General features: G+C 46.8%; 2 protein-coding genes across 2 annotated transcripts; one reads left to right on the top strand and one right to left on the bottom strand.

Moving 5' to 3' along the window:
• Positions 1-8764: 8764 nt before the first annotated feature.
• Positions 8765-16404, top strand: bfsp2 (beaded filament structural protein 2, phakinin; the record flags this gene model as incomplete). The annotated part of the gene is given in 5 exon segments (XM_034151337.1): positions 8765-8921; positions 9458-9619; positions 9990-10112; positions 10316-10545; positions 16319-16404. Coding segments are annotated over 5 exon segments (627 nt in total). The 3' UTR covers positions 16389-16404.
• Positions 16405-17830: 1426 nt separating this feature from the next.
• On the bottom strand, positions 17831-19776 carry klhl18 (kelch-like family member 18; the record flags this gene model as incomplete). The annotated part of the gene is given in 3 exon segments (XM_034151326.1): positions 17831-18583; positions 18935-19046; positions 19672-19776. Coding segments are annotated over 3 exon segments (604 nt in total), but the record flags the coding sequence as incomplete, so codon positions are not given.
• Positions 19777-22555: the final 2779 nt, after the last annotated feature.

Raw genomic sequence — 22555 nt, 5'->3', positions numbered from 1 at the left:
CACACACACACACACACCACACACACACACACACACACACACACACACACACACACACACACACACACACACACACACACACACACACACACACAACACACACACACACACAACACACACACACACACACACACACACACACCACACACACACACAACACACACACACACACCGACAGACACACACACACACACACACACTGACACACACACACACACACATTTAGCTCACGCTTACAATAAGTGCATTCGACCAAGATGATCAAATCAAATCAAGTTTAATTTATAAAGCACATTTTTTAAACAATTTTTGGTCGAGCCAAAGTGCTGTACATGCAATAAAAACACTTTACTACAATCGCAAACAGAAGACAATACATTTCAACAGCAAAAATAAAAATCACACACAGGGAAAAGTCAGGAGTCGTGCTCCGCTCTAACTAGAAGGCCAGGGAGAAGAAGTGTGTTTTTAGTGTAGATTTAAACCCCCTAGGGTCTGGGCCGACCTCACATGGAGGGGCAGAGTGTTCCAGAGCCTAGGGCCAGCTGCTGCGAAGGCTCGGTGCCCTCGGGTTTTGAGCCTGGTCTTGGGCACTACCAGCAGCAGCTGGTCAGCAGACCTTAAAGCTCTGGCTGGGGTGTAGCGCTGGAGGAGTTCAGCTATATAGGCCGGAGCCAGCCCATTTAGTGCTTTGAAAACAAATAAAAGGATTTTAAAATCAATTCTGAACCGAACTGGAAGCCAGTGCAGTGAGGCCAGAATAGGGGTGATGTGGTCACGCTTTTTGTGGCCAGTGAGTAGACGTGCAGCTGCGTTCTGGACTAGCTGCAGGCGTTTAATTGATGCCTGGTCCATACCCACATACAGAGCGTTGCAGATACAAACTAAAAGAAAATAGAACCATATAAGTACATCAGGTTTCATAGAGCCAAAACGTTTCAAGTGCTACTCAACTGGCTTTAGATAAGCCAGTCCTTTGTTAGTATATAAGTGCTTAGTTAGTAATTCTATTGCTCGAAGTGGAGTCTAAAGAGATGAGTCTTCAGTCTGCTCTGGAAGATGTGTAAGCTTTCTGCTGTCCTGATGTCAATGGTGAGCTCGTTCCACCATGTTGGAGCCAGGATAGCAAACCCACATGTTTCTGCTGATGGGAACTTGGGTCCCCCTCGCAGTGCGGGTGCAGCGAGCCGTTTGGCTGATGCAGAGCGGAGTGCACGTGCTGGGGTGTACAGTTTAACCATGTCCTGGATGTAGGAAGGGCCAGATCCATTCACAGCATGGTACGCAAGTAACCAGTGTCTTGAAGTGGATTCTAGCAGTTACTGGAAGCCAGTGAAGGGAGCGGAGGAGCGGCGTGGTGTGGGAACATTTAGGAAGGTTGAAGACCAGACGAGCCGCTGCATTCTGGATGAGCTGCAGAGGTGGGATGGCACATGCAGGTAGACCAGCCAGGAGGGAGTTGCAGTAGTCTAGGCGTGAGATGACGAGAGCCTGGACCAGAACCTGCTTTCTGGGTCAGGAGGGGACGTATCCTCCTGATGTTGGAAAGAGTGTATCTGCAGCAGCGGGTTGTAGCAGCGATGTTTGCAGTGAAGGACAGGTTGTTATCTAGGGTCACACCCAGATTCCTTGCAGTCTGAGTCGGGGAAACAACAGAGGGGCCGATGTTGATTGTTAGGTCAAGAGTGGGAAGAAAAAGCAGTTTTTGGCTCCTCTCCAACTTTGCCCCTTTTCCTATTTTGTGCGTATTTATTTTACTTTTGCCGTTTACTTTTAACATGGTTCTCAACATGCAAGCCGACCGCACCTACTCTGCTATACAATATAGCAGAGAGGAACTTCTTCACACCCGAAACTTCGTGGACAATAATAACCCTCCGACAGACAATGGAGATTCGCCATGGCTACCTGTTGCTGTCCTACCTGAGAGACCTGAGAGACCTGAGAGACCTGACCTGAGAGACCTGAGAGACCTGAGAGACCTGAGAGACCTGACCTGAGAGACCTGAGAGACCTGAGAGACCTGACCTGAGAGACCTGAGAGACCTGACCTGAGAGACCTGAGAGACCTGACCTGAGAGACCTGAAAGACCTGAGAGACCTGACCTGAGAGACCTGAGAGACCTGAAAGACCTGAGAGACCTGAAAGACCTGAGAGACCTGAGAGACCTGAGAGACCTGAAAGACCTGAGAGACCTGAGAGACCTGAAAGACCTGAGAAACCTGAAAGACCTGAGAGACCTGAGAGACCTGAAAGACCTGAGAGACCTGAGAGACCTGAAAGACCTGAGAGACCTGAGAGACCTGAAAGACCTGAGAGACCTGAGAGACCTGAAAGACCTGAGAGACCTGAGAGACGCAAGAAGAAGACCAAGCGGGGGTCCCGCGCCAGGCTGCTGGTCAGACTGAGGAAACGAGAGAACCGGCCCCCTCTTCCGAGTATTCTTCTGGCTAATGTTCAATCCATTGAAAATAAGCTAGATGAACTCAGAAGCCGGATTGCTTTTCAACGGGTCATTAAGAACTGTAACGTGTTAATTCTCACTGAGACTTGGCTCAACACCGCTATCCCGGACTCCGCTATTGTCCCTGACGGATTCTCTATTTTTCGTCAGGACCGGACTGCTAACTCGGGGAAAAGTAAGGGAGGCGGTGTGTGTGTAATGACTAACAACAACTGGTGCTCAGATGTGAAGATTATTTCATCGGACTGTTCCGCACAGCTAGAGCACCTCATGATCTCATGTCGGGCCTTCCATCTGCCGAGGGAATTCACATCTGTTGTGATAACAGCAGTGTATATCCCGCCGCAGCCACTCGCCGACAACAACACGGCACTCGATCAGCTGTTTGGGTTATTGATAAAACCGAGACTTCACGGCCAGATGCGGCGTTCGTTGTGGCCGGAGATTTCAACACCGCCAACATGAAGAAGGTTTTGCCAAAATATTACCAACACATCAACTTCCCGACGCGCGGGGGAAACATACTGGACCATGTTTATTCCCCTTTCCGGAATGGATATAAGGCTCTCCCTCGCCCTCCCTTCGGCAAATCAGACCATATCTCACTACTGTTGTTGCCTGCTTACAAGCAGAAACTTAAAAGGGACAGACCGATAACAAGGACAGTACAACGATGGAGCGAGGAGTCAGATGAGGCACTGCACGCTTTGCATCTACGGATTGGAGTGTGTTTGAGGACAATAACATCAACACACACACGGACACTGTCATCTGCTACATTGGGAAATGCATCGATGACGTGGTACCGAAGGTTTCTGTACGGACATTCCCAAATCAAAAGCCCTGGATAAACGGCGATGTGCGCGGCAAACTGAAAGCGCGCACTATCGCGCACAGAATCGCGCACAGAGCTGGAGATTTGGAGGAGTACAGGAAGTCTAGGTATGATCTCCGGAGAGCAATTAAAAATGCAAAGAGACAGTACAAAGAGAAGGTGGAATCTGACTTCAAAGGCTGTAACACTAGGAATATGTGGGCGGGACTAAGGACAATGACTGACTACAAAGGAGCAGCGGGGGGTGCTGCGGGAGTGTCTGCGTGCGCATCTCTCCCAGATGAGCTGAACAGTTTTTTTGCACGCTTTGAGAGCAGCCAGGCTGTGGAGGTACAGAGGGACCAGGAGCTACACTGCCCTTTTGTTTTAAACAGGGCAGATGTGTGTAAATCCTTTAAAAGGGTTAACCCACACAAGGCTCCTGGACCTGATGGCATCCCTGGCCGTGTTCTCAGGGTGTGTGCAGTTCAGCTGGCAGAGGTGTTCACAGACATCTTCAACAGGTCCCTGCTGCAGTCTGTAGTCCCCACATGTCTTAAACACTCCACCATCATTCCTGTCCCCAAAAAGACAATCATCACCTGCCCCAACGACTACCGCCCAGTAGCACTCACCTCCATCATAATGAAGTGCTTTGAGCGGTTAGTCAAATCATTCATCACCTCCTCCCTCCCTGAATCTCTGGACCCCCTGCAGTTTGCCTACAGAGCAAACAGGTCCACAGACGACGCCATAGCCCTCACCCTCCACACTGCCCTCTCACACCTGGACCCGAAGAACAGGAACACATATGTGAGAATGCTGTTCATTGACTACAGTTCAGCATTCAACACCATTGTGCCCTCCAAGCTGGCCATCAAGCTCAGAGACCTCGGGCTCAACAGCGCCCTCTGCGACTGGATCCTGAACTTCCTGACGGGCAGACCGCGTGCGGGGTAGTGCGGGTGGGAAACATCACATCCTCCACCCTGATTCTCAACACCGGTGCCCCTCAAGGCTGCGTGCTCAGCCCTCTCCTCTACTCCCTGTTCACCCACGACTGCGTGGCCACACACAGCTCCAACACCATCGTGAAGTTTGCTGATGACACGACCGTCATCGGCCAGATCACAGACGATGACGAGACGGCGTACAGAGAGGAGGTCGAAAACCTGACATCTTGGTGCCAGGATAACAACCTCCATCTCAACATCAGCAAAACAAAGGAGCTGATTGTGGATTACAGGAAGCAGCAGGGAGAGGGACACGCCCCCATCGCCATCAATGGGACTACGGTGGAGAGAGTCAGCAGCTTCAGGTTCCTTGGGGTCCACATCACCGAGGACCTGACATGGACTCATCACTGAGGACCTGACATGGACTCATCACACTAACACCATCACCAAGAAAGCTCGACTGCGGCTCTTCTTCCTCCGCAGGTTGAGGAGGTTCAACATGGATTCCAGGATACTCTGCAACTTCTACAGGTGCACCATAGAGAGCATCCTGACCTTCTACAGGTGCTCCATAGAGAGCATCCTGACCTTCTACAGGTGCACCATAGAGAGGATCCTGACCTTCTACAGGTGCACCATAGAGAGGATCCTGACCTTCTACAGGTGCACCATAGAGAGCATCCTGACCTTCTACAGGTGCACCATTGAGAGCATCCTGACCTTCTACAGGTGCACCATAGAGAGCATCCTGACCTTCTACAGGTGCACCATAGAGAGTATCCTGACCTTCTACAGGTGCTCCATAGAGAGCATCCTGACCTTCTACAGGTGCACCATAGAGAGCATCCTGACCTTCTACAGGTGCTCCATAGAGAGCATCCTGACCTTCTACAGGTGCACCATAGAGAGGATCCTGACCTTCTACAGGTGCACCATAGAGAGGATCCTGACCTTCTACAGGTGCACCATAGAGAGCATCCTGACCTTCTACAGGTGCACCATAGAGAGCATCCTGACCTTCTACAGGTGCACCATTGAGAGCATCCTGACCTTCTACAGGTGCACCATAGAGAGCATCCTGACCTTCTACAGGTGCACCATAGAGAGGATCCTGACCTTCTACAGGTGCACCATAGAGAGCATCCTGACCTTCTACAGGTGCACCATAGAGAGGATCCTGACCTTCTACAGGTGCACCATAGAAAGCATCCTGACCTTCTACAGGTGCACCATAGAGAGCATCCTGACCTTCTACAGGTGCACCACAGAGAGGATCCTGACCTTCTACAGGTGCACCATAGAGAGGATCCTGACCTTCTACAGGTGCACCATAGAGAGTATCCTCACTGGCAGCATGACGGCCTGGTACGGCAGCTGCACAGACCTCGATCGTAAGGCTTTACAGAGGGTGGTGAAAACTGCACAGCACATCACCAGGACGGAGCTGCCATCCATGGAGGACCTTTACTCCCAGCGGCTCAGGAAGAAATCCCTCAGGATTATCAAAGACCCCCATCACCCCAGCCACAAACTGTTCTTTCTGTTGCCGTCTGGCAGACGTTACCGCAGCATCCTGGCAAGGACAAGAAGATTCGGAGACAGTTTCTTCCCGCGGGCAGTGAGACTGTTAAAAAATTGAACTGCTGAAACAACTTCAAACATTCATCTGCTACTCAGTAATATGTATCTAATACCTAATATATATATATATATATATCATTCCAATAACTTGTATATAGACTCGTACTGCACTATTCCACATCATCACTTTATTTTATAACTATTTTTCTTTTTGTATTGCTCTTGCTCTTATTGTTATGTTATTATGTTGCATTGTTGGAGAAGCCTGTGACATAAGATTTTCAACTACATAATTACTCTGTAGCTATGTCAGATTGACAATAAAGAACCTTGAACCTTGAGATCCTTGAGAATATGAGATCAAGCACATTGCCAGCTTTATGAGTTGGTGGGGATGGAGACAGTGAGAAAGCAAAGGCGGTTAAAAGAGATGTTAGTTCAGATATCTTCCGTCTGGAGGTTGAAGTCTCAGAGAAGTACAGCGGGAGGGCCAGTTTCAGGGATGTGTGAGAGGAGATGATCTAATTCCTCCAAGAAGTCCCCCAAGGCGCCTGGTGGACGGTAGAGAACAACAAGGGTTCATTGTATAGGATGGGTTACTGTGACGGCATGGAATTCAAAGGAGGAAGGAGTGAAGTTAGGTAGCTTGAAGAGGGAAAAGCTCCATTTGGGAGAGAGCAGGAGACCAGTGCCACCTCCTCTGCCAGTGGGTCTGGGTGTATGGGAGAAGGAATATGCTGTGGAGAGAGCTGCTGGGGTGCATGTGCTGGATGGAGTAATCCAGGTCTCAGTGAGAGCAAGGAAAGACTGCAGGGAAGCGTAGCCAGAGATGAAGTCAGCCTTAGGAACAGCTGACTGGCAGCTCCACAGGCCACCTGTAACTAGATGTTGGATCTCAGTGGAGCATGTGGGATAGACGAGAGCAGGCCGGTTATATCGATTAGGAGATACACGGGGCCAGTGATCTCTCGAGGTCGTCCTCAGACGAGCCCTCCATCGTCGCTTCCAGTCATCCCGGTTCTCCGTATAGGATTTGGGATGACTTTGTTCTTCATGGTTGGCTTTACTATCCTGATTAAGGACTGGGGCGCAACTCCTCTCAGTAATAATTGCGAGAAGACACATGAACAGGAATGGAGAATATACACATGTTTTTAGCAAGAGTGGATAAAAACACCAGCGATACTTTAAAGTAGGATTTACCTCCACTTTGCCTCCCTCGTGACTCCAACAGGACTCTCTTGTCTTAGTCAGTCTGACTCCAACAGGACTCTCTTGTCTTAGTCAGTCTGACTCCAACAGGACTCTATTGTCTTAGTCAGTCTGACTCCAACAGGACTCTATTGTCTTAGTCAGTCTGACTCCAACAGGACTCTCTTGTCTTAGTCAGTCTGACTCCAACAGGACTCTCTTGTCTTAGTCAGTCTGACTCCAACAGGACTCTATTGTCTTAGTCAGTCTGACTCCATCATGACTCTATTGTCTTAGTCAGTCTGACTCCAACAGGACTCTCTTGTCTTAGTCAGTCTGACTCCAACAGGACTCTCTTGTCTTAGTCAGTCTGACTCCAACAGGACTCTCTTGTCTTAGTCAGTCTGACTCCAACAGGACTCTATTGTCTTAGTCAGTCTGACTCCAACAGGACTCTCTTGTCTTAGTCAGTCTGACTCCAACAGGACTCTCTTGTCTTAGTCAGTCTGACTCCAACAGGACTCTATTGTCTTAGTCAGTCTGACTCCATCATGACTCTATTGTCTTAGTCAGTCTGACTCCATCAGGACTCTATTGTCTTAGTCAGTCTGACTCCATCAGGACTCTATTGTCTTAGTCAGTCTGACTCCATCAGGACTCTATTGTCTTAGTCAGTCTGACTCCATCAGGACTCTATTGTCTTAGTCAGTCTGACTCCATCAGGACTCTATTGTCTTAGTCAGTCTGACTCCATCAGGACTCTATTGTCTTAGTCAGTCTGACTCCATCAGGACTCTATTGTCTTAGTCAGTCTGACTCCATCATGACTCTATTGTCTTAGTCAGTCTGACTCCATCAGGACTCTATTGTCTTAGTCAGTCTGACTCCATCAGGACTCTATTGTCTTAGTCAGTCTGACTCCATCAGGACTCTATTGTCTTAGTCAGTCTGACTCCATCAGGACTCTATTGTCTTAGTCAGTCTGACTCCATCAGGACTCTATTGTCTTAGTCAGTCTGACTCCATCAGGACTCTATTGTCTTAGTCAGTCTTATGGCGCATTTCCACTGCAGGGCCTCGCTCGGCTTAGTACGGTATAGTTAGGCTTTGTTAGGACTGGCTCACTTTATGGCACATTTCCATTACAGTTTAGGAACTGGGGTAGTAACTATAGTAACGCAGTGTAGGCGGAGCCGTGACGTCATCTTCAATGAGAACCCCAGAAAAACAACACAGCCGTTAGCTGTTAGCACTCAGAGCTCACAGCTCCTCATATCTGTTCAGAAACTAGACAAAAGTTAAACAAGTACAAACCACAGACTGCCTGTGTCATGGTGAATACAGTCGCTGCTTTATTTATGTCTGTATAGGCCGTTGTTGTGAGTGTGGACGGTCGGAGCGTATACTGCGTTAGCTTAGCCAATCTCCATTTAGAAAACACGCATTTTAAAAGGTGTTTCTCCTGCCGTCTGTCTGCAGACTTGACAGTTGTTATCCTGTCAAAATCGAGTTGCACACACACACACACACACACACACACACACACACACACACACACACACACACACACACACCACACACACACACACACACACACACACACACACCACACACACACACCCACACACACCACACACACACACACACACACACACACACACACACACCACACACACACACACACACACACACACACACACACACACACACACACCCAGAAGGAGGCAGAACCAGAACCCATTGACCTTGTTCCCCAGGTTTGAGAGCGAGCAGCCCTTCAGGACTCTGGTCCAGGACGAGATCTTCTCTCTGCACAAAGTGATCCAGGAGGCGGGGCTCAGCAGGGCGGAGCTTCAGGAGCAGCTGGAGAGCATGAGGGAGGAGCTACAGCACCTGGAGCAGGACCACCAGCAGGTAGGAGAACCACAACCAGACCCAATTCAGAGCCACCTGAACCAGACCCAATTCAGAGCCACCAGAACCTGAACCAGACCCAATTCAGAGCCACCAGAACCTGAACCAGACCCAATTCAGAGCCACCAGAACCTGACCCAGACCCAATTCAGAGCCACCAGAACCTGAACCAGACCCAATTCAGAGCCACCAGAACCTGAACCAGACCCAATTCAGAGCCACCAGAACCTGAACCAGACCCAATTCAGAGCCACCAGAACCTGAACCAGACCCAATTCAGAGCCACCAGAACCTGAACCAGACCCAATTCTGAGCCACCAGAACCTGAACCAGACCCAATTCAGAGCCACCAGAACCTGTTAACCAGAACCAGACCCAGACCCTGTTTATAAAACACGTGAAACCGCCAGCATTTGTCAGAATGACCTCACATTATTATGAGTTATTATTATGGGATGTTCCTCTCAGTGAAGGATGCGAGTACTCTAGCCCTCTCTGGTTGTTGGGATGTCTCTCACGAGGTCATGTGACCACAGGACGTCCGCAGTCTCTACGCTCAGATGTCGGGCCGCGAGCTGGACCAGCCCGACGCTCCGATCAGAACCAGTCTGGACCGGATCCTGAGCCACATCCGAAGCCACTGGGAGGCGCTGACGGAGAGGAACCGGGCCGAGACCGACTGCTACCTGGACGGCAAGGTGAGGCCGGCCAATCAGGGACGAGAGAGGGATACAAGGGAGTCTTTTATTTCATAGGTTTTCTTTCCTTTATAGTTTTAATCATCTTTTCATAATTACTTTACTTTATTTTTTTACATTTCTTTATTATTTTATAGCTTTTATTAATTTTGTCTTCCTTTATTTTACCGAGAGGGATCATTATTTATTGTATTTTACGATCATCCCTTTCACCTCCTTGTGCCTCTGGACAGTGCAAACAAAGCTTCCTTATATTATAATAATACAGTGTGTCTCAGCTGCTGCAGAGTTATATTACGTGCTGACTGTACCTGCCCCAAACATGAGTGTGTGTGTGTGTGTGTGTGTGTGTGTGTGTGTGTGTGTGTAGGAGGCGCAGTGTGTGAGTCTGAGTCCTGAGGAGCAGCAGGTGGAGGCTCTGAAGGCCGAGTGCAGCGACACCTGCTGTCAGATCCAGAACCAGCAGGCAGAGAGCGAGTCCATCAGAGCACTGGTGAGAGACACACACACACACACACTATTTTATTTGTATTTCTATTTTTGTATTTTATTATATATGTTGCATTGTTGGAGGAGCTCGGGTCTTAAGATTTTAATTGGCATTTCTACACTGTAGCTTCCATATGACAATAAACCCTTTGAATCTTTTTAATTGGAAACACTCTCTCTCTCTCTCTATCTCCCCCCCCCCTGTAGAGGCGGGGTCTGCAGAGCTCCCTGTCAGACGCTCAGCACTGGCAGCAGGTGGAGCAGCAGAACCGGGCCTCAGTGGTTCTGCAGCTGCAGGCGGAGCTGAGCGAGCTGCAGGAGGAGATCCAGCAGCAGAGACGCCTCTACGACACGCTGCTGAGCAACAAGCAGCGCCTGGAGAGGGACGTGGGCGTGTACCACGGGGTGCTGGACGGGGAGGAGAGCCGCTTCACACCGTGAGACACCTTTCAGGGTCTAACCATGAGTCAGCAGAAACATTACAGTCTAACCATGAGTCAGCAGAAACATTAGAGTCTAACCATGAGTCAGCAGAAACATTACAGTCTAACCATGAGTCAGCAGTCTAACCATGAGTCAGCAGAAACATTACAGTCTAACCATGAGTCAGCAGAAACATTACAGTCTAACCATGAGTCAGCAGAAACATTAGAGTCTAACCATGAGTCAGCAGAAACATTAGAGTCTAACCATGAGTCAGCAGAAACATTACAGTCTAACCATGAGTCAGCAGTCTAACCATGAGTCAGCAGAAACACTAGAGTCTAACCATGAGTCAGCTGAAACATTAGAGTCTAACCATGAGTCAGCAGAAACATTACAGTCTAACCATGAGTCAGCAGAAACATTACAGTCTAACCATGAGTCAGCAGTCTAACCATGAGTCAGCAGAAACACTAGAGTCTAACCATGAGTCAGCTGAAACATTACAGTCTAACCATGAGTCAGCAGAAACATTACAGTCTAACCATGAGTCAGCAGAAACATTAGTCTAACCATGAGTCAGCAGAAACACTAGAGTCTAACCATGAGTCAGCTGAAACATTAGAGTCTAACCATGAGTCAGCAGAAACATTACAGTCTAACCATGAGTCAGCAGTCTAACCATGAGTCAGCAGAAACATTACAGTCTAACCATGAGTCAGCTGAAACATTAGAGTCTAACCATGAGTCAGCAGAAACATTACAGTCTAACCATGAGTCAGCAGTCTAACCATGAGTCAGCAGAAACACTAGAGTCTAACCATGAGTCAGCTGAAACATTAGAGTCTAACCATGAGTCAGCAGAAACATTAGTCTAACCATGAGTCAGCAGAAACATTAGAGTCTAACCATGAGTCAGCAGAAACATTAGTCTAACCATGAGTCAGCTGAAACATTAGAGTCTAACCATGAGTCAGCAGTCTAACCATGAGTCAGCAGAAACATTAGTCTAACCATGAGTCAGCAGAAACATTAGAGTCTAACCATGAGTCAGCTGAAACATTAGAGTCTAACCATGAGTCAGCTGAAACATTAGTCTAACCATGAGTCAGCAGAAACATTACAGTCTAACCATGAGTCAGCAGTCTAACCATGAGTCAGCAGAAACATTAGAGTCTAACCATGAGTCAGCAGAAACATTAGTCTAACCATGAGTGAGCAGAAACATTAGAGTCTAACCATGAGTCAGTAGTCTAACCATGAGTCAGCAGAAACATTAGAGTCTAACCATGAGTCAGTAGTCTAACCATGAGTCAGCAGAAACATTAGAGTCTAACCATGAGTCAGCAGAAACATTAGTCTAACCATGAGTGAGCAGAAACATTAGAGTCTAACCATGAGTCAGCAGAAACATTAGAGTCTAACCATGAGTCAGCAGAAACATTACAGTCTAACCATGAGTCAGCAGAAACATTAGTCTAACCATGAGTCAGCAGAAACATTAGTCTAACCATAAGTCAGCAGAAACATTAGAGTCTAACCATGAGTCAGCAGAAACATTAGTCTAACCATGAGTCAGCAGAAACATTAGTCTAACCATGAGTCAGCTGAAACATTAGAGTCTAACCATGAGTCAGCAGAAACATTACAGTCTAACCATGAGTCAGCAGAAACATTAGTCTAACCATGAGTCAGCAGAAACATTAGTCTAACCATAAGTCAGCAGAAACATTACAGTCTAACCATGAGTCAGCAGAAACATTAGAGTCTAACCATGAGTCAGCAGTCTAACCATGAGTCAGCAGAAACATTAGTCTAACCATGAGTCAGCAGAAACATTAGAGTCTAACCATGAGTCAGCAGAAACATTAGAGTCTAACCATGAGTCAGCAGAAACATTAGTCAAACCATGAGTCAGCAGAAACATTGGTCTAACCATGAGTCAGCAGAAACATTAGAGTCTAACCATGAGTCAGCAGAAACATTAGTCTAACCATGAGTCAGCAGAAACATTAGAGTCTAACCATGAGTCAGCAGAAACATTAGTCTAACCATGAGTCAGCAGAAACATTACAGTCTAACCATGAGTCAGCAGAAACATTAGAGTCTAACCATGAGTCAGCAGAAACATTAGTCTAACCATGAGTCAGCAGAAACATTAGAGTCTAACCATGAGTCAGCAGAAACATTAGTCTAACCATGAGTCAGCAGAAACATTAGTCTAACCATGAGTCAGCAGAAACATTAGAGTCTAACCATGAGTCAGCAGAAACATTAGTCTAACCATGAGTCAGCAGAAACATTACAGTCTAACCATGAGTCAGCAGAAACATTAGAGTCTAACCATGAGTCAGCAGAAACATTAGTCTAACCATGAGTGAGCAGAAACATTAGAGTCTAACCATGAGTCAGCAGAAACATTAGAGTCTAACCATGAGTCAGCAGAAACATTAGTCTAACCATGAGTCAGCAGAAACATTAGTCTAACCATGAGTCAGCTGAAACATTAGAGTCTAACCATGAGTCAGCAGAAACATTACAGTCTAACCATGAGTCAGCAGAAACATTAGTCTAACCATGAGTCAGCAGAAACATTAGTCTAACCATAAGTCAGCAGAAACATTACAGTCTAACCATGAGTCAGCAGAAACATTAGAGTCTAACCATGAGTCAGCAGTCTAACCATGAGTCAGCAGAAACATTAGTCTAACCATGAGTCAGCAGAAACATTAGAGTCTAACCATGAGTCAGCAGAAACATTAGAGTCTAACCATGAGTCAGCAGAAACATTAGTCTAACCATGAGTGAGCAGAAACATTAGAGTCTAACCATGAGTCAGTAGTCTAACCATGAGTCAGCAGAAACATTAGAGTCTAACCATGAGTCAGTAGTCTAACCATGAGTCAGCAGAAACATTAGAGTCTAACCATGAGTGAGCAGAAACATTAGAGTCTAACCATGAGTCAGCAGAAACATTAGAGTCTAACCATGAGTCAGCAGAAACATTACAGTCTAACCATGAGTCAGCAGAAACATTAGTCTAACCATGAGTCAGCAGAAACATTAGTCTAACCATAAGTCAGCAGAAACATTAGAGTCTAACCATGAGTCAGCAGAAACATTAGTCTAACCATGAGTCAGCAGAAACATTAGTCTAACCATGAGTCAGCTGAAACATTAGAGTCTAACCATGAGTCAGCAGAAACATTACAGTCTAACCATGAGTCAGCAGAAACATTAGTCTAACCATGAGTCAGCAGAAACATTAGTCTAACCATAAGTCAGCAGAAACATTACAGTCTAACCATGAGTCAGCAGAAACATTAGAGTCTAACCATGAGTCAGCAGTCTAACCATGAGTCAGCAGAAACATTAGTCTAACCATGAGTCAGCAGAAACATTAGAGTCTAACCATGAGTCAGCAGAAACATTAGAGTCTAACCATGAGTCAGCAGAACATTAGTCAAACCATGAGTCAGCAGAAACATTGGTCTAACCATGAGTCAGCAGAAACATTAGAGTCTAAACCATGAGTCAGCAGAAACATTAGTCTAACCATGAGTCAGCAGAAAACATTAGAGTCTAACCATGAGTCAGCAGAAACATTAGTCTAACCATGAGTCAGCAGAAACATTACAGTCTAACCATGAGTCAGCAGAAAACATTAGAGTCTAACCATGAGTCAGCAGAAACATTAGTCTAACCATGAGTCAGCAGAAACATTAGAGTCTAACCATGAGTCAGCAGAAACATTAGTCTAACCATGAGTCAGCAGAAACATTAGTCTAACCATGAGTCAGCAGAAACATTAGAGTCTAACCATGAGTCAGCAGAAACATTAGTCTAACCATGAGTCAGCAGAAACATTACAGTCTAACCATGAGTCAGCAGAAACATTAGAGTCTAACCATGAGTCAGCAGAAACATTAGTCTAACCATGAGTGAGCAGAAACATTAGAGTCTAACCATGAGTCAGCAGAAACATTAGAGTCTAACCATGAGTCAGCAGAAACATTAGTCTAACCATGAGTCAGCAGAAACATTAGTCTAACCATGAGTCAGCTGAAACATTAGAGTCTAACCATGAGTCAGCAGAAACATTACAGTCTAACCATGAGTCAGCAGAAACATTAGTCTAACCATGAGTCAGCAGAAACATTAGTCTAACCATAAGTCAGCAGAAACATTACAGTCTAACCATGAGTCAGCAGAAACATTAGAGTCTAACCATGAGTCAGCAGTCTAACCATGAGTCAGCAGAAACATTAGTCTAACCATGAGTCAGCAGAAACATTAGAGTCTAACCATGAGTCAGCAGAAACATTAGAGTCTAACCATGAGTCAGCAGAAACATTAGTCAAACCATGAGTCAGCAGAAACATTGGTCTAACCATGAGTCAGCAGAAACATTAGAGTCTAACCATGAGTCAGCAGAAACATTAGTCTAACCATGAGTCAGCAGAAACATTAGAGTCTAACCATGAGTCAGCAGAAACATTAGTCTAACCATGAGTCAGCAGAAACATTAGTCTAACCATGAGTCAGCAGAAACATTAGAGTCTAACCATGAGTCAGCAGAAACATTAGTCTAACCATGAGTCAGCAGAAACATTAGAGTCTAACCATGAGTCAGCAGAAACATTAGAGTCTAACCATGACTCAGCAGAAACATTAGTCTAACCATGAGTCAGCAGAAACATTAGAGTCTAACCATGAGTCAGCAGAAACATTGGTCTAACCATGAGTCAGCAGAAACATTAGAGTCTAACCATGAGTCAGCAGAAACATTACAGTCTAACCATGAGTCAGCTGAAACATTAGAGTCTAACCATGAGTCAGCAGAAACATTAGAGTCTAACCATGACTCAGCAGAAACATTAGTCTAACCATGAGTCAGCAGAAACATTAGAGTCTAACCATGAGTCAGCAGAAACATTAGTCTAACCATGAGTCAGCAGAAACATTAGAGTCTAACCATGAGTCAGCAGAAACATTAGTCTAACCATGAGTCAGCAGAAACATTAGAGTCTAACCATGAGTCAGCAGAAACATTAGTCTAACCATGAGTCAGCAGAAACATTAGTCTAACCATGAGTCAGCAGAAACATTAGAGTCTAACCATGAGTCAGCAGAAACATTAGTCTAACCATGAGTCAGCAGAAACATTAGTCTAACCATGAGTCAGCAGAAACATTAGAGTCTAACCATGAGTCAGCAGAAACATTGGTCTAACCATGAGTCAGCTGAAACATTAGTCTAACCATGAGTCAGCAGAAACATTAGTCTAACCATGAGTCAGCAGAAACATTAGAGTCTAACCATGAGTCAGCAGAAACATTAGTCTAACCATGAGTCAGCAGAAACATTAGTCTAACCATGAGTCAGCAGAAACATTAGAGTCTAACCATGAGTCAGCAGAAACATTAGTCTAACCATGAGTCAGCAGAAACATTAGTCTAACCATGAGTCAGCAGAAACATTAGTCAAACCATGAGTCAGCAGAAACATTAGAGTCTAACCATGAGTCAGCAGAAACATTAGAGTCTAACCATGAGTCAGCTGAAACATTAGTCTAACCATGAGTCAGCAGAAACATTAGTCAAACCATGAGTCAGCAGAAACATTAGAGTCTAACCATGAGTCAGCAGAAACATTAGAGTCTAACCATGAGTCAGCAGAAACATTACAGTCTAACCATGAGTCAGCAGAAACATTAGAGTCTAACCATGAGTCAGCAGAAACAGTCAAACCATGAAATAATAAAAACTGAATTATGATCCTCTGCAGGGTTTCAGGTCTGCACTCAGTGCCCAAGGGAGACTCCAGGACTGACTCTGCAGGACCTCCAGGACCCTGATCACTGAGGACCCTGATCCCTGAGGATCTCCAGGACCCTGATCACAGAGGACCTCCAGGACCCTGATCCCTGAAGACCTCCAGGACCCTGATCCCTGAGGTCCTCCAGGACCCTGATCCCGGAGGACCTCCAGGACCCTGATCCCTGAGGTCCTCCAGGACCCTGATTCCTGAGGACCTCCAGGACCCTGATCCCTGAGGACCTCCAGGACCCTGATCCCTGAGGACCTCCAGGACCCTGATCCCTGAGGACCTCCAGGACCCTGATCCCTGAGGTCCTCCAGGACCCTGATCCCTGAGGTCCTCCAGGACCCTGATCCCTGAGGACCTCCAGGACCCTGATCCCTGAGGACCTCCAGGACCCTGATCCCTGAGGACCTCCAGGACCCTGATCCCTGAGGTCCTCCAGGACCCTGATCCCTGAGGTCCTCCAGGACCCTGATTCCTGAGGACCTCCAGGACCCTGATCCCTGAGGACCTCCAGGACCCTGATCCCTGAGGTCCTCCAGGACCCTGATCCCTGAGGTCCTCCAGGACCCTGAGTAAAGTAATACATATAACTGAATACAGATATATTAATAAATATAAATATGAATAATGAAAGTGAGACCGGTGAGGTGTTCAGGGGTTCCTTGTTCCTATATTAAATATTGATATATTATATACACACCTTTCACTGAGTTACCTGGGAGACAAGGACACCTGAACGCACCGTTAAACCCAAAGGATTGTGGGAAACTGAGTTGCCCTTTGACCTGTTCAGTGATTCTGAATCAATCTGATATTAGATATACAGTCAAATATAATATTTATATACAGTGATTGTATGAGGTGTAATTATTGTTATTGATGGTTTCTGATTAATAAACCGCTGTTACTCGATATTAAAGAAACTTTAAAGATATTTGTATCCATTGTTTTTGTTTAATCTGCATCTCAACAATAAATTAACACGTTATGAATAACTGACACTGTGTGCGTCTCACCCTGGAGTCTGGATCTGGAACTTATGAGATATTATAATAATAACATTTGTTCCTGCTTGGTCTAGTCACTCAGAATAAAGCACGTGTGATCGGTTGGAGGAGTCAGGAGAGGAGAACATGACGACAGATCAACTTTCATTAAATACGCTCTTTATTAACACAATTACTCGTGATGACGTTTCGTCTCATTTCAACTCTTGCTAGCCACCTAAATCACCGGTGGGGTATTGACTGACGTAGGAGAACACGTTGAAGTCTCTGCAGCTCGTGGGAACCACAGACCTGATTTCAGACTAACAACATCCAGAAACCATTGACCTCCAGACCAGGGGACAGGAAGTGAGTTGGTGTTAGCATGTTAGCATGAGTTTCTCCTTGTTCACAATAAAACCAGCAGTCAGATGAGTTGGGGGGGGGGGGTTTATGACATCACTCTGGCCTCTGAATCACTGGGGGGGGGGGGGGGGGGGGGACATGTTGTCTTTATACAGCGACCTGTGGATTGGGGTTCAGTGTTTTATTTAGAAGTTTTTCCAGTCTGCAGACGTGTGTCCGTCTACTTCCTGTTCATGCAGCTGCACTTCCTGTCAGCTGATCAGTGACCTGGGATCAGAGCTTCCTGTTCCGGTCTTGGGACAGGAAGTGACCTCCAGTCATAATCAAGTAAAAATCAACATTAACATGAATCGGTCCCATGCTAGCGTTAGCCTCCGTGGCTAGCCGGACAGTCTTTACCCATAATGCCGCGGGCCGGCGTCAGTGTGCAGGTCTGCGCCGGCCGTCGTATCGATGGATCTGATTGGGCTGCCCTCAGGGGGAGGGGCTAGGCGGGCTGCAGCGGCACGCAGCCCACCCCCACCCCCCCCTCGTGAGAAACCATGGGGGCCATGAAGCTCCAGCGGGGGGGGTCGGGGGTGTAGACCTCCACAGAGCCCAGGTTGGACTGCCCGTCGTACCCCCCCACAGCGAAGAGGCGCCCGGCGGAGGCCACCAGAGAGACTCTGCTGCGCCGCGTGTTCATGGCCACCAGGGGGCGCCACTGCCCCCCCCGAGAGTCGAACACCTCCGCCCCGCTCAGGAAGCCCGAGCCGTCGTACCCCCCCGCCACGAACATCATGCTGCCGAGCGCCGCCGCGCCGTGACGGCAGCGCTTATTCAACATGGCCGCCGCCGGGTGCCAGCGGTCCGTGTGGTGGTTGTAATACTCCACCTGCACACATGTTATTACACGTGTTATTACACATGTTATTATCCACCTGCACACATGTTATTACACGTGTTATTACACATGTTAATAGGACACAGATAGTGTCCTGTCTGTAACTTTGTGTGGTAGTGTTACCACTGACAGGTCTCTCTTGCAAATGAGACCTTGTGTCTCAATGAGATTTTACACCTGTATAAATAAAGGCTAAATAATGTTATTATCCACCTGCACACATGTTATTACACGCGTTATTACACATGTTATTATCCACCTGCACACATGTTATTACACGTGTGTGTGTGTGTGTGTGTGTGTGTGTGTGTGTGTGTGTATGTGGTAAAAGGAGAGACTGACCGTGTTGAAGATCTGCAGACCGTCATGGCCGCCGGACACGAAGATGCGTCCGTCGAACACCGTGACGCCGGCAGCGCTGCGACTCGCACTCATCTCCGCAACCAGCGTCCATCTGTACACACATTTATTATTATTATGACACTACATTTATTATATAATAGGCGCGTTCACACCGCAGTACTTTTCCCACTTTAGTTCCGATATAGTTCCGAAATGTTGCGTTCACACCAAAATGAGTTCATGAACCTTTTCACCCCCTTGCCCGTCCCGGCTAGAGAGCAGGGACTTTCGTGGGAGAAAAAGGTTCCTATTTCTGATTGGCTGGGCGGATTGCAAACCACGCCCCGTAAAACTCCCAAAAAGTTTTGTGAAGCCGCCATTTTATTATCCTCGCATTAGCATTAGCATTAGCCCAGCGCACAAACGCAGAGAGACTAACTTATAGCAACACATTACATTACATACTAAAGAGTTCTCATGAACTAAGTTCTGATGGTGGAAAAGTACTGCGGTGTGTAAGCGCCTAATGTATAGTATCGGCCACCAGCACCACCTGTTAGATAGTATATATAAATATATATACTATCTAACAGTACAAGCAAATATAAATATTACAAATAATATTTTACAGCTTGTATATTTTACAATAATAATTAAATGTATATAGATCAGAAACATTATAAAGTATGAAGTGAATTTATATATTGAACGTATTAAACGTATTTATGCCGACTCACCGGTCGGTCTCCGGGCTGTAGCGCTCCACTGAGTTCAGAGACGACTTCCCGTCATAGCCGCCGCAAACGTAGATCATCCCATCGACCACCACGGTCCCCATAGCACTGAGGAACACACACTGATCAGGTCTCATAATGCTGACTCATGTCAGGGGTTAGGACTCATAACGCTGACTCATCTCAGGCCTCATAATGCTGACTCATGTCATGTTAGGACTCATAACGCTGACTCGTGTCAGGACTCATAATGCTGACTCTTCTCATGTTAGGACTCATAACGCTGACTCATCTCAGGACTCATAATGCTGACTCTTCTCATGTTAGGACTCATAATGCTGACTCATGTCAGGGGTTAGGACTCATAACGCTGACTCATGTCAGGGGTTAGGACTCATAATGCTGACTCTTGTCAGGGGTAAAGACTCATAACGCTGACTCATGTCAGGGGTTAGGACTCATAATGCTGACTCTTGTCAGGGGTAAAGACTCATAACGCTGACTCATGTCAGTGGTTAGGACTCGTAATGCTGACTCTTGTCAGGGGTAAAGACTCATAACGCTGACTCATGTCAGGGGTTAGGACTCATAATGCTGACTCATGTCAGGGGTTAGGACTCGTAATGCTGACTCTTGTCAGGGGTAAAGACTCATAACGCTGACTCATGTCAGGGTTCAGGACTCATAACGCTGACTCATGTCAGGGTTCAGGACTCATAACGCTGACTAATCTCAGGGTTCAGGACTCATAATGCTGACTCATGTCAGGGTTCAGGACTCATAACGCTGACTCATGTCAGGGTTCAGGACTCATAACGCTGACTCATGTCAGGGTTTAGGACTCATAATGCTGACTAATCTCAGGGTTCAGGACTCATAATGCTGACTCATCTCAGGGTTCAGGAGTCATAATGCTGACTCATGTCAGGGTTCAGGACTCATAACGCTGACTCATGTCAGGGTTCAGGACTCATAACGCTGACTAATCTCAGGGTTCAGGACTCATAATGCTGACTCATCTCAGGGTTCAGGAGTCATAATGCTGACTCATGTCAGGGTTCAGGACTCATAACGCTGACTCATCTCAGGGTTCAGGAGTCATAACGCTGACTCATGTCAGGGTTCAGGACTCATAACGCTGACTCATCTCAGGGTTCAGGAGTCATAACGCTGACTCATCTCAGGGTTCAGGACTCATAACGCTGACTCATCTCAGGGTTCAGGAGTCATAACGCTGACTCATCTCAGGGTTCAGGACTCATAACGCTGACTCATCTCAGGGTTCAGGACTCATAATGCTGACTCATGTCAGGGTTCAGGACTCATAACGCTGACTCATCTCAAGGTTCAGGAGTCATAATGCTGACTCATGTCAGGGTTCAGGACTCATAACGCTGACTCATGTCAGGGGTTAGGACTCATAATGCTGACTCATGTCAGGGGTTAGGACTCATAACGCTGACTCATGTCAGGGGTTAGGACTCATAATGCTGACTCTTGTCAGGGGTAAAGACTCATAACGCTGACTCATGTCAGGGGTTAGGACTCATAATGCTGACTCTTGTCAGGGGTAAAGACTCATAACGCTGACTCATGTCAGGGTTCAGGACTCATAACGCTGACTCATGTCAGGGTTCAGGACTCATAACGCTGACTCATGTCAGGGTTCAGGACTCATAACGCTGACTCATGTCAGGGTTCAGGACTCATAACGCTGACTCATGTCAGGGTTTAGGACTCATAATGCTGACTAATCTCAGGGTTCAGGACTCATAATGCTGACTCATGTCAGGGTTCAGGACTCATAACGCTGACTCATGTCAGGGTTCAGGACTCATAACGCTGACTCATGTCAGGGTTTAGGACTCATAATGCTGACTAATCTCAGGGTTCAGGACTCATAATGCTGACTCATGTCAGGGTTCAGGACTCATAATGCTGACTCATGTCAGGGTTCAGGACTCATAACGCTGACTCATGTCAGGGTTTAGGACTCATAATGCTGACTAATCTCAGGGTTCAGGACTCATAATGCTGACTCATGTCAGGGTTCAGGACTCATAACGCTGACTCATGTCAGGGTTTAGGACTCATAATGCTGACTAATCTCAGGGTTCAGGACTCATAATGCTGACTCATGTCAGGGTTCAGGACTCATAACGCTGACTCATGTCAGGGTTCAGGACTCATAACGCTGACTCATGTCAGGGTTCAGGACTCATAACGCTGACTCATGTCAGGGTTCAGGACTCATAACGCTGACTCATGTCAGGGTTCAGGACTCATAACGCTGACTCATGTCAGGGTTTAGGACTCATAATGCTGACTAATCTCAGGGTTCAGGACTCATAATGCTGACTCATCTCAGGGTTCAGGAGTCATAACGCTGACTCATCTCAGGGTTCAGGAGTCATAACGCTGACTCATCTCAGGGTTCAGGAGTCATAACGCTGACTCATCTCAGGGTTCAGGACTCATAATGCTGACTAATCTCAGGGTTCAGGACTCATAATGCTGACTCATGTCAGGGTTCAGGACTCATAACGCTGACTCATCTCAGGGTTCAGGAGTCATAACGCTGACTCATCTCAGGGTTCAGGAGTCATAATGCTGACTCATCTCAGGGTTCAGGAGTCATAACGCTGACTCATCTCAGGGTTCAGGAGTCATAATGCTGACTCATCTCAGGGTTCAGGACTCATAATGCTGACTCATGTCAGGGGTTAGGACTCATAATGCTGACTCATGTCAGGGGTTAGGACTCATAATGCTGACTCATGTCAGGGGTTAGGACTCATAATGCTGACTCATGTCAGGGGTTAGGACTCGTAATGCTGACTCTTGTCAGGGGTAAAGACTCATAACGCTGACTCATGTCAGGGTTCAG

The sequence above is a fragment of the Trematomus bernacchii genome, unplaced genomic scaffold, assembly GCF_902827165.1.
Source record: "Trematomus bernacchii unplaced genomic scaffold, fTreBer1.1, whole genome shotgun sequence".
NCBI lineage: Eukaryota > Metazoa > Chordata > Actinopteri > Perciformes > Nototheniidae > Trematomus > Trematomus bernacchii.
The sequence above is the reverse complement of the archived record's forward strand: the minus strand, read 5'-3'. Positions and strand labels throughout refer to the sequence as shown.